Source organism: Delphinapterus leucas, chromosome 2, assembly GCF_059928025.1.
Source record: "Delphinapterus leucas isolate spDelLeu-1000000601 "Yukka" chromosome 2, BTC_Dleu_Yukka2, whole genome shotgun sequence".
Classification (NCBI taxonomy): Eukaryota; Metazoa; Chordata; class Mammalia; order Artiodactyla; family Monodontidae; genus Delphinapterus; species Delphinapterus leucas.
Genome location: NC_143130.1, coordinates 62,480,441 through 62,497,928, shown reverse-complemented (window position 1 = coordinate 62,497,928; position 17,488 = coordinate 62,480,441). Strand labels below are relative to the sequence as shown.

Below are 17,488 nucleotides of genomic sequence, written 5' to 3'. Positions count from 1 at the left end.
TCCAGAGACAGGCGTGAGCCGCAGCTATTAGCAGGGACACCAGAGGTGGGCATGAAATGCTAAGGCTGCTGCTGCAGCCACCAAGAATCCTGTGTGCAAGCACAGGTCACTATCTACACCTCCCCTCGGGAGAGCCTGTGCAGCCCGCCACTGCCAGGGTCTCGTGATCCAGGGACAGCTTCCCCGGGAGAACACATGATGTGCCTCAGGCTGGTGCAACTTTACATCGGCCTCTGCTGCCGCAGGCTCGCCCCGTATTCCATAACCCTCCCTCCACCCCGGCCTGGGTGAGCCAGAGCCCCCTAATCAGCTGCTACTTTAACCCCGTCCTGTCTGAGTGAAGAACAGACGCCCTCAGGAGACCTACACGCAGAGGCGGGGCCACATCCAAAGCTGAACCCCAGGTGCTGTGTGAACAAAAAAGAGAAAGGGAAATCTCTGCCAGCGGCCTCAGGAGTAGATTAAATCTCCACAACCTACTTGATGTACCCTGCATCTGTGTAATGCCTGACTAGACAACGAATCATCCCAAAATTGAGGTGGTGGACTTTGGGAGCAGCAATATATATATATTTTTTCCTTTTTCTCTTTTTCTGAATGTGTATGCTTCTTTGTGTGATTTTATCTGTATAGCTTTGCTCTTACCATTTGTACTAGGGTTCTGTCTGTCCGTTTTTTTTTTTGTTTTTTTTTTTAAGTATAGTTTTTAGCACTTGTTATTATTGGTGGATTTGTTTTCCAGTTTGGTTGCTCTCTTCTACCTGTTTTTTTGTTTTCTTTTTTTTCTTCTTAATTTTTTAAATTTTTAATAATTATTTATATTTTAATAACTATTTTATTTTTTTCTTTCTTTCTTTCTTTTGCTCTCCATGTTCTTCTGAGCTGTGTGGCTGACAGGGTCTTGGTGCTCCAGCCGGGTGTCAGGCCTGTGCCTCTGGGAGGCACAGGTGGGAGGTGGGAGAGCCAAGTTCAGGATATTGGTCCACCAGAGACCTCCTGGCTCCATGTAATATCAAATGGTGAAAGTTCTCCCAGAGATCTCCATCTCAATGCTAAGACTCAGCTCCACTCAACGACCAGCAAGCTACAGTGCTGGACACCCTATGCCAAATGAGTAGCAGGACAGGAACACAACACCACCCATTATCAGAGAGGCTGCCTAAAATCATAATAAAGTCATAGACACCCCCAACACACCACCGGACGCGGTCTTCCTCAACATAAAGACAAGATCCAGCCTCATCCACCAGAACACAGGCACTAGTCCCCTCCACCAGGAAGCCTACACAACCCATTGAACCAACCTTACCCACTGGGGGTAGACACCAAAAACAACTGGAACTACAAACCTGCAGCCAGAAAAAGGGGACCCCAAACACAGTAAGTTAAGCAAGATGACAAGACAGAGAAACACACAGCAGATGAAGGAGCAAGGTAAAAACCCACCAGACCAAAGAAATGAAGAGGAAATAGGCAGTCTACTTGAAAAAGAATTCAGAGTAATGATAGTAAATATCCAAAATCCTGGAAATAGAGTGGAGAAAATATGAGAAATGTTTAATAAGGACCTAGAAGAACTAAAGAGCAAACAAACAATGATGAACAACACAATAAATGAAATTAAAAATTCTCTAGAAGGAATTAATAGCAGAAAAGCTGAGGCAGAAGAACAGAGAAGTGACCTGGAAGATAAAATAGTGGAAATAACTACAGCAAAGCAGAATAAAGAAAAAAGAATGAAAAGAATTGAGGGCAGTCTCAGAGACCTCTGGGACAAAATTAAACGCACCGACATTCGAATTATAGGGGTCCCAGAGGAAGAAAAGAAGAAGAAAGGGACTGAGAAAATATTTGAGGAGATTATAGTTAAAAACTTCCGTAACATGGGAAAGGAAATAGTTAATCAAGTCCAGGAAGTGCAGAGAGTCCCATACAGGATAAATCCAAGGAGAACAGGCCAGGACACATATTAATCAAGCTATCAAAAATTAAAAACATGGAAAAATATTAAAAGCAGCAAGGGAAAAACAACAAATAACATACAAGGGAATCCCCATAAGGTTAACAGTTGATCTTTCAGCAGAAACTCTGCAAGCCAGAAGGGAGTGGCAGGACATATTTAGAGTGATGAAAGGAAAAAACCTACAAACAAGGTTACTCTAAGCAGCCAGGATCTCATTCAGATTTGATGGAGAAACTAAAACCTTTAAAGACAGCAAAAGTTAGGGGAATTCAGCACCACCTAACCAGCTTTACATCAAATGCTAAAGGATCTTCTCTAGGCAGGAAACACAAGAGAAGGAAAAAACCTAGAATAACAAACCCAAAACAATTAAGAAAATGGTAATAGAAACATACATATTGATAATTACCTTAAATGTAAATGGATTATGTGCTTCAACCAAAAGACATAGACTAGCTGAATGGATACAAAAACAAGACCTATATATATGCTGTCTACAAGAGACCCACTTCAGACCTAGGGACACATACAAACTGAAGGTGAGGGGATGGAAAAAGTTATTCCATGCAAATGGAAATCAAAAGAAAGCTGGAGCAGCAATTCTCATATCAGACAAAATAGACTTTAAGACTATTACCAGAGATGACGATGGACACTGCATAATGATCAAGGGATCGATCCAAGAAGAAGATATAACAATAGTAAATATTTATACACGCAACGAAGGAGCACCTCAATACATAAGGCAAATGCTAACAGCCATAAAAGAAGAAATTGACAGTAACACAGTTATAGTAGGGGACTTTAACACCCCACTTTCACCAATGGATAGATCATCCAAAATGAACATAAATAAGGAAACACAAGCTTTAAATGATACATTAAACAAGATGGACTTAATTGATATTTATAGGACATTCCATCCAAAAACAACAGAATACACTTTCTTGTCACGTGCTCATGGAACATTCTCCAGGATCATATCCTGGGTCACAAATCAAGCTTTGGTAAATTTAAGAAATTAGAAATCGTTATCAAGTACCTTTTCTGACCACAACACTATGAGACTAGAAATCAATTACTGGAAAAATTCTGTAAAAAAATACAAACACATGGAGGCTAAACAATACTTAATAACCAAGAGATCACTGAAGAAATCAAAGAGGAAATCAAAAAATACCTAGAGACAAATGACAATGAAAACACGACAACCCAAAACCTATGGGATGCAGCAAAAGCAGCTGTAAGAGGGAAGTTTATAGCACATCAATCCTACCTCAAGAAACATCTCAAATAAACAATCTAACCTTACACCTAAAGCACTTAGAGAAAGAAGAACAAAAAAACCCCAAAGTTAGCAGAAGGAAAGAATCATAAAGATCAGATCAGAAATAAATGCAAAAGACATGAAGGAAACAGTAGCAAAGATCAGGAAAACTAAAAGCTGGTTCTTAGAGAAGATAAACAAAATTGATAAACCATTAGCCAGTCTCATCAACAAAAAGAGGAGAAGATTCAAATCAATAGAATTAGAGATGAAAAAGGAGAAGTAACAAGTGACACTGCAGAAATACAAAGGATCATGAGAGATTACTACAAGCAACTCTATGCCAATAAAATGGACAACCTGGAAGAAATGAACCAATTGTTAGAAAAGCACAACCTTCCGAGACTGAACCAGGAAGAAATAGAAAATATAAACAGACCAATCACAAGCACTGAAATTGAGACTGTGATTAAAAATCTTCCAACAAACAAAAGCGCAGGACCAGATGGCTTCACAGGTGAATTCTATCAAACATTTAGAGAAGAGCTAACACCTCTCCTTCTCAAACTGTTCCATAATTTACCAGAAGGGGGAACACTCCCAAACTCATTCTATGAGACCACCATCGCCCTGATACCAAAACCAGACAAAGATGTCACAAAGAAAACTACAGGCCAATATCACTGATGAACATAGATGCAAAAATCCTAAACAAAATACTAGCCAACAGGGCTTCCCTGGTGGTGCAGTGGTTGAGAGTCCGCCTGCTGGTGCAGGGGACATGGGTTCATGCCCTGTTGCGGGAAGATCCCACATGCCATGAAGTGGCTGGGCCCGTGAGCCATGGCCGCTGAGCCTGTGTGTCCGGAGCCTGTGCTCCACAACGGGAGAGGCCACAACAGTGAGAGGCCCGCGTACCACAAAAAGAAAAAAAAAGAAAATACTAGCAAACAGAATCCAACAGCACATTAAAAGGATCATACACCATGATGAAGTGGGGTGTATACCGGGAATGCAAAGATTCTTCAATATACGCAAATCAATCAATGTGATACACCATATTAACAAACTGAAGAATAAAAACTATATGATAAACTCAAGTCATGTAGAAAAAGCTTTCAACAAAATTCAACACCCGTTTATGAGAAAAATCCTCCAGAAAGTGGGTATAGAGGGAACTTACCTCAACATAATAAAGGCCATATATGACCGACCCACAGCCAACATCGTTTTCAATGGTGAAAAACTGAAACGATTTCCAGTAAGATCAGGAACAAGACAGGTTGCCCACTCTCACCAAGATTATTCACCATAGTTTTGGAAGTTTTAGCCACAGCAATCAGAGAAGAAAAAGAAATAAAAGGAATCCAAATAGGAAAAGAAGAAGTAAAGCTGTCAATGTTTGAAGATTACATGATACTATGCATAGAGTATCCTGAAGACTCTACCAGAAAACTATTAGAACTAATCAATGAATTTGGTAAAGTAGCAGGATACAAAATTAATAGCCAGAAATCTCTTGCATTCCTATACACTAATGATGAAAAACCGGAAAGAGAAATTAAGGAAATACTCTCATTTACCACTGCAACAAAAAGAACACAATACCTAGGAATAAACCTACCTAAAGAGACAAAAGACCTTTATTGCAGAAAACTGTAAGACACTGATGAAAGAAGTTAAAGCCGGTACCAACAGATGGAGAGATATAGCATGTTCTTGGACTGGAAGAATCAACATTGCGAAAATGACTATGCTACCCAAAGCAATCTACAGATTTAATGCATTCCCTATCAAACTACCAATGGCATTTTTCACAGAAATAGAACAAAACTCACAATTCGTATGGAAACACAAAAGACCCTGAATAGCCAAAGCAATCTTGAGAAAGAAAAACGGAGCTGGAGGAATCAGGCTCCCGGACTTGAGACTATACTACAAATCTGTAGTAATCAAGATAGTATGGTACTGGCATAGAAACAGAAATATAGATCAGTAGAACAGGCTGGAAAGCCCAGAGGTAAACCCACTCACATATGGTCACTTTATTTTCGATAAAGGAGGCAAGAATATACAATGGAAAAAAGACAGCCTACTCAATAAGTGGTGCTTGGAAAACTGGACAGCTACGTGTAAAAGAATGAAATTAGAACACTCCCTAACACCATACACAAAAATAAACTCAAAATGGATTAACGACCTAAATATAAGGCCAGACAGTGTAAAACTCTCAGAGGAAAACATAGGCAGAACACTCTCTGTCATAAATCACAGCAAGATCCTTTTTGACCCACCTCCTAGAGAAATGGAAATAAAAACAAAAATAAACAAATGAGACCTAATGAAACTTAAAAGCTTTAGCACAGCAAAGGAAAACATAAACAGGATGAAAAGGCAGTCCTCAGAATTGGAGAAAATATTTGCAAATGAAGCAACTCTCAAAGGATTAATCTCCAAATTTTACAAGCAGCTCATGCAGCTCAATATCAAAAAAAAAAACCCAATCCAAAAATGGCTAGAAGACCTAAATAGACATTTCTCCAAAGAAGATATACAGATTGTCAACAAACAGATGAAAGGATTCTCAACATCACTAATCATTAGAGAAATGCAAATCAAAACTACAATGAGATGTCACCTCATACCAGTCAGAATGGCCATCATCAAAAGATCTAGAATCAATAAATGCTGGAGAGGGTGTGGAGAAAAGGGAACCCTCTTGCACTGGTGGTGGGAATGTAAATTGATACAGCCACTATGGAGAACAGTATGGAGGTTCCTTAAAAAACTAAAAATAGAACTACCATATGACCCAGCAACCCCACTACTGGGCATACACCCTGAGAAAACCATAATTCAAAAAGAGTCATGTACCACAGTGTTCACTGCAGCTCTATTTACAACAGCCAGGACATGGAAGCAACCTAAGTGTCCATCGACATATGAATGGATAAAGAAGATGTGGCACATACATACAATGGAATATTACCCAGCCATAAAAAGAAACCAAATTGAGTTGTTTGTAGTGAGGTGGATGGACCTAGAGTCTGTCATACAGAGTGAAGTAAGTTAGAAAGAGAAAAACAAATACCATATGCTAACACATATATATGGAATCTAAAAAAAGTTGGTTATGAAGAACCTAGGGGCAGGACAGGAGTAAAGGCGCAGATGTAGAGAATGGACTTGAGGACATGGGGAAGGGGAAGTGTAAGCTGGGACAAAGTCAGAGAGTGGCATGGACATGTATACACTACCAAATGTAAAATAGATAGCTAGTGGGAAACAGCCGCATAGCACAGGGAGATTAGCTCAGTACTTTGTGGCCACTTAGAGGGGTGGGATAGGGAGGGTGGGAGGGAGGCGCAAGAGGGAAGGCATATGGGGATATATGCATATGTATAGCTGATTCACTCTGTTATAAAGCAGAAGCTAACACACCATTGTAATGCAATTATATTCCCATAAATATGTAAAAAAAAAGAATTTGAATAAACATTTCTCCAAAGAAGATATACAAATGTCCAATAAGCACATGAATATATGCTCAACGTTTTTAGTCATCAGGGAATTTCAAATAACAACAATAATACCACTTTATCCTCTTTTTGTTGACTAGTATCAAGAAGTTAGAAAATAGCAAATCTCGGCAAGGATATGAAGAATATAGAACCCTCTCATATTGCTGATAACAATGTAAAATGGTACAGCTGTTGTGGAAAAAAGTTTGGTCGTTAATATTAAATGTTAAACTTCGAGTTACCATATGGCCCTGTAAATCCACTTCCAGTTATACACCCAAGAGAATTTGAAGCATGTGTTCACATAAAAACTTGTACATGAATGTACATAGCAGCATTATTCATAATAGGCAAAAAGTGGAAACAACCTGAATATCCATGAGCTGACAAGTGAATAAGCAAGTGTGTTTATTCATGCAATTATTTAGTTATAAAAAGGAATGAAGTACGGATACATGCTACCCGGTGGAAAAACGTTGAAAACATTATACTAAGTAAAAGAAGCCAGCCTCAAAAGACCACATATTGTATGATGCTGTTTATATGAAATGTCCAGAACAGGCCAATCCATAGAGACAGAAAGTTGATTAGTGGTTTCCAAGCCTGGAGAGAGGGGAGCAAAGGGAGTGACTGCTTATGGTTTCTTTTGGGGGTGATGAAAATGTTCTGGAATTAGATAGTTGCACAACTCTTTGCATGTATGTTGCACAACTCTGAATTGTATAATTCAAAATGGTGAGTTTTATGGTGTATGAATTATATCTCAATTTTTAAAATTGAGGAAAAAGTGCCAGTATTATGCAAATTCTTCTAGAACCTAGAAAAATAGAGAATTCTTTCCAGCATAATTTTGATAACGAAAGCACTTATGAGAAAGGAAAATACAGGCCACTCTGGAGTACAGAGTGCACAAGTCCTAAACCATATAATGATGTATCAAATCTGGTTATTTGAAAATTAGACACTACATCACAATCAAGTCAGATTCCTTCCAGTCCTGCAGTGTTCCTTTAACATTTGAATATGAAATTAATGTTATTTACCAAATTAGATGAGTGAAGATGAAAAATCATATTGTCTCAGTAGATTTAGGAAAAATATTTGATGAAGTTCAGCACCCATTCATGATAAAACTAGCAAACTGGGAATAAAAGGGAACATCCTTACTGATATAAGGAATCTTCCAAAAATTCTAGAGTAAACATCGTACTTAATGGTGAAATGTTGAGAGCTTTCCTTCTGCAGTTGTGAATGAGACAAGAAAGGCTGCTAACCTTATTTCTGTTCAACCTTGTACTTAAGATTTTAGCCAGCAGAGGAATACAAGAATAAGACATAAAAGGTATAAGGCTTAGGGAGAAAAATAGATATGTCATTATTCACAGATTATATATATATATATATATGTATGTATGTATATATGTATATTTATGAAGTCCAGAAGAATCTAAAGATTAGCTATTAGAAGTATTGAGTGAGTTAAAGTTGCTGGATACAAGTTCAAAATAAAAAAATCAACAGTAACTGAAAAAGAAAAACTTTAAAACAACTTCCATTTATTCTTAGGGTTAAATCTAACAGAAGATGTGTAAGACCTCTACACAGAAAAGTGTAATACGTTACTGAGACACATTGAGTAAGATAAATATATGGAGCTATAGATCTGTTCATAGACTAGAAAAACAATGTTATAAAAATGTTGGTTTTCTTCCAGGTCATCTATAGAATCAATGCAAATGCAATGAAAATTCTGATTTTTTTCCCCTGAGAAATTGACACGCTGATTCTAAAATCTATATGGAAATGCAAAAGCCTGGAATTAGCCTAGACAACTTTGAAGTCAAAGATACAGTTGGAGAATTTACTGAGTTTTGAGATTTACTTTAGAGCTGTAGCAACGTATGATAGTTTGGTACTGGTATAAGAATAGATAAACAGACCAGTGTAACAGAGGAGAGATTCTAGAAATAGACCCATGCTCTAAAAGATAATTTTGGAGAATATCTTCCTGACCTTGTGGTAGGAAAAGATTGCTACCTCAGTCTTTAGGTGAAAGGCTCATAAATGAGACTACCTTAAATTAGGAATTTCTGTTCATCAAAAATTCCATTCCATTAGGAGGGTGAAAAGGCAAGTATATATGTGCTGCACATATAATCAACAAAAGACACATATCCAAAAAATGTGAAGAACTTCTACACATCAAAAAGAGAAAGACAGTTGACACTCTAGAAAAATGGGAAGTGTCTTGAATAGGCACTTCACAAAAAGAGGATGGCCAGGAAGCATATGAAAAAGTGCTGAGAATCATTAGTAATCAGAGAAATACATACTAAAACCAAAATGAAACCATTACACCCCCATCAACCAGAATGGCTCAGGTTAAAAACAAAGAAGACCCCAAATGGACAATACCAAGTGTAGGTGAGGGTGTGCAGCAAGTAGAGTTCACATAGACTGCTGGCGGGAGTGGCAACCACTTTGGAAAACAGTTTGGTATTATATACTAAAGTGGAACATTGGGACTTCCCTGGTGGTCCAGTGGTAACGAATCCGCCTTACAATGCAGGGGACGCGGGTTTAGTCCCTGGTCAGGGAACTAAGATCCCACATGCCGCGGGGCAGGTAAGCCTATGTGTCACAACTGCTTTGCTCACGCGCCTCAACTAGAAAGCCTGCGTGCCACAAACTACAGAGCCCATGCACTCTGAAACCCGCCCGCCACAACTACAGAGGCTACGCGCCCTGGAGCCTGTGTGCCACAACCAGAGAAGAGGAAACCCACACACCACAGCTAGAGAGAAGCCTGTGTGCTGCAATGAAAGATCCCGCATGCCTCAATGAAGATCCCGCGTGCTGCAACTAAGACACGAAGCAGCCAAAAATAAATAAAATAAACTTAAAACAATAAATAAAGTGGAACACATGCTTAATCTGTGACTCCGCAATTACACTCTTGGTCATACACTCAACAGAAATATATACACATATGCATAGGACATGTACATGAATAACAGCATATAATTTGTAATACCCCAAATTTGGAAATCACTTAAATCTTCAACATTAGATTGGGTAAATATTGGATAAATAAATATTAAAATGAATACCAACCAATAAACTGGATAAATAAATTTGGGGTTGGCTAAAAAGTGCCTTCGGTTTTGTTTTTTTTTAAAGATTTTTTTGCATGAGGACCATTTTTAAAGTCTGTATTGAATTTGTTACAATATTGCTTCTGTTTTTATGTTTTGGTTTTCTGGTTGCAAGGCATGTGGGATCTTAGCTCCCTGACCAGGGAGTGAACCTGCACCCCCTGCATTAGAAGGTGATGTCTTAACCACTGGACCACCAGGGAAGTCCCATCTTCGGTTTTTAAGTAAAAATAAAAGAGAAATTTTTCATTTTCACCAAGAACTTTATTGAAAAATGTATTCACCCTTTTGTTCCACTACCTTCTGCCATTTTTCAGACAACTTCATGATTCCATCTTCCCCAAACTATTTTTATCTTTTTGAACAAAGAGCTTTTCCAGGTGCTTTTTACAGTCTTCTAGGGAATTGAAATTTTTTCCATTAAGAGAATTTTGTAAAGACGAAATAAATGGAAATCTGAAGATGCAGTGTCTGGTGAATACAGTGGATGAATCAGAACTTCCCAGACAAGCTGTAACAGTTTTTGCCTGGTCATCAAAGAAACATGCGGTCTTGCTTTATCCTGATGGAAGATTATGTGTTTTCTGTTGATTAATTCCGGATGCTTTTCGCCGAGTGCTGCTTTCAGTTGGTCTAATTGGGAGCAGTACTTGTTGGAATTAATTGTTTGGTTTTCCGGAAGGAGGATAATAGGGGACTCCCTTCTAATTCCACCATATACACAACATCACCTTCTATGGTTGAAGACCAGCCTTTGGTGTGGTTGGTGGTGGTTCATTTCACTTGTCCCACGATCTCTTCCATTCCACATTATTGTACAGTATCCACTTTTCATCTATTTTAAAAACGGAATGTTTTCATTACATTTAAGTAGAGAATCGCATGTGGAAATATGGTCAAGAGGGTTTTTTTTGCTTAAGTTATGTGGAACCCAAACATCAAAGCGATTAACATAACCAAGCTGCTGCAAATGATTTTTGGCACTCGATTTGGATATTTTGAGTATGTTGGCTATCTCCCACGTGGTATAACTGATTGTTCTCAACGAATGTCTCGATTTGATTGCTATCAACTTCAACTGGTCTACCCGACCATGGGGCATCATCCAGTGAGAAATCTCCAGCACGAAACTTCGCAAACCACTTTTGACACATTTCATCAGCCACTTTTGACACGTTTCATCAGCCAACTTCTCCATACACAGCAGAGATCTTTTTTTGTGTTTCAGCTGCGTTTTTACCTTTCTTAAAATAATAAAGCATAAAATACCGAAAATGTTGCTTTTTTTCTTCCATCTTCAGTATTGAAATGGCTACACAAAAATTCACCAGTTTTGATGTGTTTTTTTAAATGCACACTGATATGACAGCTGTCACATACAGCCTAACAAAATTGTTTTGAATGAAGTTAAAGACAACTAAGTGCTACTAGAGCCATCTTATGGAAAAAAACAAACGAACCTTTTGGCTAACCCAATATTAATACATTAGAATACTGTTTAGTAGTGACCTTGGACAGTGTCAGTAAATGAATCGCAGGTACACTCTGCAATATGAATGAATGTGGTAAACGTACAAAAGAAGCCACAGAGTAATACATACTCTGTGTTCATTTATGTGAATTTCAAAATCAGGCAAAATTAACCTATTAGAAGTCAAAGCAGTGGTTACTTTGGAACAGGGGTGGAATAGTGATTCGGAGAGGGACATCAGGGAACTTTTAGAGACTGATATTAATAAATTTTTTGTCCTGGGTGGTGGTTGCGTGGTTCCTTGCTTTGAAATAATTTATCTGTACATTTATGTTTGTTTTTTAAAAAATTTTATTGGAGTATAGTTGCTTTACAATGTTGTGTTAGTTTCTTGCTGTACAGCAAAATGAATCAGTCATACATACATACATATATCCATGCTTTTTTAGATTTCCTTCCCATTTAGGTCACCACAGAGCATTGAGTAGAGTTCCCTGTGCTATACAGTAGTTTCTCATTATTTATCTATTTTATACATAGTGTATATATGTCAGTCCCAATCTCCCAATTCATTCCAATGCTCCTTCCCCCCTTGGTATCCGTAGGTTTGTTCTTTACATCTGTGACTCTATTTCTGCTTTGCAAATAAGTTCATCTCTACCATTTTTCTAGATTCCACATATATGCATTAATATACAATACTTTTCTCTTTCTGACTTACTTCATTCTGTATGACAATCTCTAGGTCCATCCACGTCTCTGCAAATGGCATTATTTTGTTCGTCTTTATGGCTGAGTAGTATTCCATTGTATATATATACCACATCTTCTTTATTCATTCCTCTGTTGATGGCCATTTAGGTTGCTTCCGTGTCCTGGCTGTTGTAAATAGTGCTGCAGTGAACATCAGGGTGCATGTATCCTTTCGAATTATGTTTTTTTCTGGATACATGCCTAGGAGTGGGATTACTGGGTCATATGGTAGCTCTAGTTTTAGTTTTAAGGAACCTCCATACTGTTCTCCATAGTGGCTGTATCAATTTACATTCCCACCAACAGTGCAGGAGGCTTCCCTTTTCTCCACAAACTCTCCAGCATTTATTGTTTGTAGAATTTGTAATGATGGCCATTCTGACTGGTGTGAGGTGGTACCTCATTGTAGTTTTGATTTGCATTTCTCCAGTAGTGATGTTGAGCATCTTTTCATGTGTACATTTATGTTTTGTGCACTTTTCTGTTTATTAAATTTAACAATAAAAAAAGGTTAAAAAAATGGTCAGTTGAGAAAGTCTTGAGAAGGAATATCAGTACCATTTCTTGGTCTTTAGACTGTCAGCTTCACCTAATTTCTTACCAAAGAGTGAGAATGAAAATAAAACAACCCCCCCTCAAAAAAATATCCGTAGGTTTTGCTGCTTCCTCAATGAGTATATATAGTGTAAAAAATATTAATTCCTAAGTCCTTTTACTCTAAAATTTTTTCTTGAAACTCTTTGGTTTCAGAATGGAATCTAATGTTTGTTGTTTGTTTTGAATTAGGAGGTGCTAATGATGCTGGATAATTATGTAAGAGATTTCAAAGCGTTGATTGACTGGATTCAACTTCAGGAAAAGCTAGAGAAGACAGATGCTCAAAGCAGGTAATGAATTCTGGTCTTTATATTTATAGCAGACAGCAGTTTCAAAAACAATTATTAAAATTGACAGTGAACTTGATCTCAGCTTAATTTGAAACGTGTAAAAATCTTAAAGTTGGGAGCTGCATTTCTCAAGTTAAGTAACAAGTATTTATCGGGTACCTACTAGTACAATGCACTTTTATCTGGTACAGAAATTTAATTGCCTAATATGATACATTTACTCCTTTCATGAATTTTCAGTCTAAAGGTCGAATAAAATAGAACTTACTACTATGAAAAACTATTATAGATGTTCAGTGAAAGACAGGGTCGTATTTCTTTTGGGGGATAGATCAGGAAAGATTTCATGGAAAATACAGAAGTGTTTAAAGAAAGTGATGGATTTTAACAAAGTGGTTGTCCTTTCAGATGAAGGAAATAAGGATAGCTATAGACGTGCAGAGTGTGTGAAGTGACAGCATGTAGGGAAAGGTATAGTATTTCTTAATGTAGTAGGCACTGAGGAAAATTGATGAGATGAGGGGAATAATGAGAGATTAGAGGTATTTTAGAAACCTTCATTTGGAATCAGCACACAACATCTGAGTGCTGTGTGTCAGGCTCTGGGACTATTGTGGTGAAGAAAACAGACATAGTCCCCGCCCTCATGAAGTGCACAGTGCATTGACAGTAAACACTTACTAGTGTACAAAGTGTCATCCAAAAGAAATGTAGTATACTTTGGGAGTATAAGAAAATGCACCATCATGCAGTTTGTTAAGTCCAGGAGGGCTTCCCCAAGGAGGAGGAGGTTACATTTAAGTGGGGCAGAAATATCAAGAAGCAGTTAGCTTGACAAGGAGAGAAGAAAAGTGTAATTGCAGGTAGAGGTGATGGTGTATGATATCCTGGAGGTGGAAGAGAGCACAGTTTAGTCAAGAATTTAAAGTTTAGCAGGGCTGGAGTGAAGAGAGCAGGGGAAAAGTGGCATGAGAGGAGCCTAGAGAGGTAGGGTGAGACCAGATTATATAGGACTCTGTAGACATGATAAAAACCTTAGACTTTATTTTGAGCCGTAAAGGTTCTTAAGTAAGGAAACCACATACCAGGCTTGTGTTTTTATAAGATCTTTCTGGCTGTAGTGTGGGAAGGTTGAGATTCATCAGTATAGTTTATAGATGATGGCTACTCAGACTAGAGTAAAGGTACTAGGGAGAGTTGAGAGATATTCCAGAGATAGGTAATCCAACTGGATTTAGTATCATTTTGGTTATGTGCAAAGGCAAAAGAACAATTTACTATTTCGTTTAGACTTAAAAGTGAAACCTGAGCCCTTGTGAAATGGGTCAGTTCACATGGAGCTACAATGATGCCTTTTCACCCAGAGAAAACAGGCCTAGGCTGCCTCTTTCCCTTAGATTTAACCTTGGTTCAGCCTCAGTGAGTGGAACCGTCCTGTAGAGAATAGAGAACGTATCTTTTATCCCATCCTAGTGTATCAGCCCCAGGGGGAAATCAAGAGAGTGAAGGAATCCCAAGAGACAAATCCAGGAAGCCTTGATTCCCAGGAAACCAAATTCAAGGAAGCCATGATATGTTGAGCCTTTTAATATTTTTTTCTCACAATGAAAATTTTTTACTCTGTCCCTGGGTGGATCAAGCCTAGTTGTCTTTGTAACAAGCAGTTTCGTCTTTACGCCTTGGTAATAGGTGATTAGATTGGGCAGGGGTGGGGGCTACATTCCTTCACTGGGTTGAACCAAGTTAAGAGATCATCACGCTGATCTGTGATTGGTGACTGTATTGCCCTTGTAAAGATAAGCAGAGGAAAGCAATTTCAAAGAAAATGGAATAGATGTACAGAGAGAGGCAGAAATGAGAGAAATCATGTGGTCTTTGAGAGTTTAAGAGTGTTGCTTTAAAGCCTGCCTCTTCCAGGTGGCTAATCATGAGCCACCTTGAGGATGTCCTTGACATTTTACAGTTTGTATCCTTACAATAAGTCTTTATTACTTTCTTCTTTTTTATTTAATTTGATGGAGTTCCTGTTCCTTATATCCAAAAAGGGTCTGTAATATAACCATTAGTGCATTAAAAAAGCTAACTAGATTTTTTAATTTTCTTGCTTGCAAACTCTAACAGTGGCTATGTTGAAGATTGTATTGAGAAAGCTTGTGAGGCCACGTCCAACAGCTATTCATGTCCTACAAAAATATACTTGAGGCAACTATTTATTTATTTATTTATTTATGGCTGCATTGCGTATTTATTTATGGCTGCATTGCGTATTTATTTATGGCTGTGTTGGGTCTTCGTTGCTGTGTGCGGGCTTTCTCTAGTTGCGGCGAGCGTGGGCTACTCTTTATTGCGGTGCGTGGGCTTCTCACTGCGGTGGCTTCTCTTGTTGCAGAGCACAGGCTCTAGCCGCATGGGCTTCAGTAGTTGCGGCACGTGGGCTTCAGTAGTTGTGGCTTGTGGGCTCTGGAATGCTGGCTCAGTAGTTGTGGTGCACGGGCTTCTTTGCTCCACAGCATGTGGGATCTTCCTGGACCAGGGCTCAAACACGTGTCCCCTACATTGGCAGGTGGATTCTTAACCACTGTGCCACCAGGGAAGCCCTGAGGCAACTCTTTTAACTTACGCACTTATCAGCATTTCTCCTTTTTGCCTCCTGAGGCAGCTCCCAGATATAGAAAGCAACCTTAAATTTCCTGTAGATGGCGTTATCCATCTTTCATTCCTCAAATCATGCATCAAAATTTATTTCACCCAGACTTGAAATGTAAATGTAAAAACTGATGTTGTACATGCTTAGAAAAGAAAGTATAAATATTTATATATTTTTATTGTGGGTAAGGACTTTGTGAGACAAAGGCAAAAAGCACAAAGGAAAATATCGATAGGCTTGATTTAACAGGAAGAAAATATGCCTTTCTACATAAAAAAATAATTACAAGTGAAAAAGTTATGTCATCTATGTGACAAGATTTGTAGCCATAATAGTAATAATAATAGTAGTAGTAGTAGTAAATGATTGCAAATCAATTAGAAAATGATGCAAGTATCAGTGGATAAAATGGGCAGTAGATACCAATGTACAAATCCCAAAAGATGAAGTTTAAATGGCTGGTGGAAAAGTTCAGCCTCACTTGTAATGATAGTAAGTGTATTATAATTTAAAAAACAAAAGCAAATACCGTTTTGCCAGTGAATGTTTTTTTTCAACTAAACATCTTTATTGACATCCTTGTAGGAAAAAGAACTCATCAAAGACTGAAACTCTAGCACAGGAGTCAGCAGACTTTTTCTGTAAAGTGCCAGATAGTAAATACTTAAGGCTTTGCAAGCAATGTTGTCTCTTTCACAAGCCAATGAAAATTCTAAGACAAGATACCAACTACTGGCAACGTTAAAGTAAAATGGGTACTTTTCATCTGGTGGAAGTGTAATTTGTTACAACCTTTCTGAAAGGCAATTTAGCAATAAGTTATCAAAAGCTTTAGACTTTATTTGGATAATCATCTATCTGAATTTTCTTGTTTTCTAACAATAAATTTTACTTTTTAATGGGAAAAAAATCACAATCACTACATTAAATGGAAAGTAAGAGGCAAGGAGATTTGGGGAGTTATGGAGGTCTGATTGAGGGCATAAGGATAAAGAAGATGTTGCTTCGGAAAAAACATTTTAGTAGAGATTGTGCATCCTATCAGCTGATTGGTTGTGGGGCCAGTGAAGAAGGAGGAAGAGTTAGCTTTTATAGCAAAGAGCAGTGAAATGTCTATGATGTCACTCTCACAGGTGATTAAGAGGTAGAGGACGAAGACTTCATATTTTCCTGTGTATTCTACATTTTAACCCTCACCACTGTATTTCTGTCTTGATCTCGGTTCTGCACACTTAGCTCTCCAAGGATATTAGACGCAAGCAGCCAGAATTAGTACCATTGCCTTTTTAATGTGTTTTTAGCTGGGTGTATGGAAGCTTTTAAAATATAAGTAGTTTATATCCTGTTTTTGTAACCCCATAGCCCTTTTTTAGATAATTACGGTTATGCTGCTATGCTGTAGTGGGTGGAAAATCCTGGACCATGCATCATCTGGGATTACTTACTGGTAATGTGGTAACTTTCTGGAAAACAATGCGCTAGGGAAAAATTGTGACCTGCTTATGTTTTCATGCACTAACAACCAAGAGAAAAGATTAGATTACCCCTCCCCCTGCCACCCCTTTTCTCTGTTAATCTGCTGTATGTCTTGAATTGGCAGACCAACTTCATTGGCATGGGAAGTAAAGAAGATGTCCCCAGGACGTCATGTGATTCCAAGTCCGTCAACAGATAGAATAAGTGTAACGTCAAATGCTCGAAGAAGCTTAAATTTTGGGTGAGATGAACTCAAAAAAGCCTACTGAGGCTTGCATTACAGTAAATAATTTTTTTGTGGGTAATATAGTATTATAAAACTGGTATTTCACTATAAATATATCCATG

The 17,488-nt window shown here is 38.1% G+C and overlaps 1 protein-coding gene across 7 annotated transcripts in view; it reads left to right on the top strand.

Annotated features, from left to right (window-relative positions):
• SCAPER (S-phase cyclin A associated protein in the ER) overlaps positions 1 to 17,488 on the top strand; it is a 494,989-nt gene that overhangs the window by 105,562 nt on the left and 371,939 nt on the right. For 5 of the 7 annotated variants that reach the window (XM_030761728.2, XM_022580126.3, XM_022580128.3 and 2 more), the window contains exons 6-7: positions 12,917 to 13,017; positions 17,265 to 17,381. In XM_030761728.2, coding sequence (XP_030617588.1) covers positions 12,917 to 13,017; positions 17,265 to 17,381 — 218 coding nt within the window. The other 2 variants (XM_089906965.1, XM_089906964.1) reach the window with 2 other exon arrangements.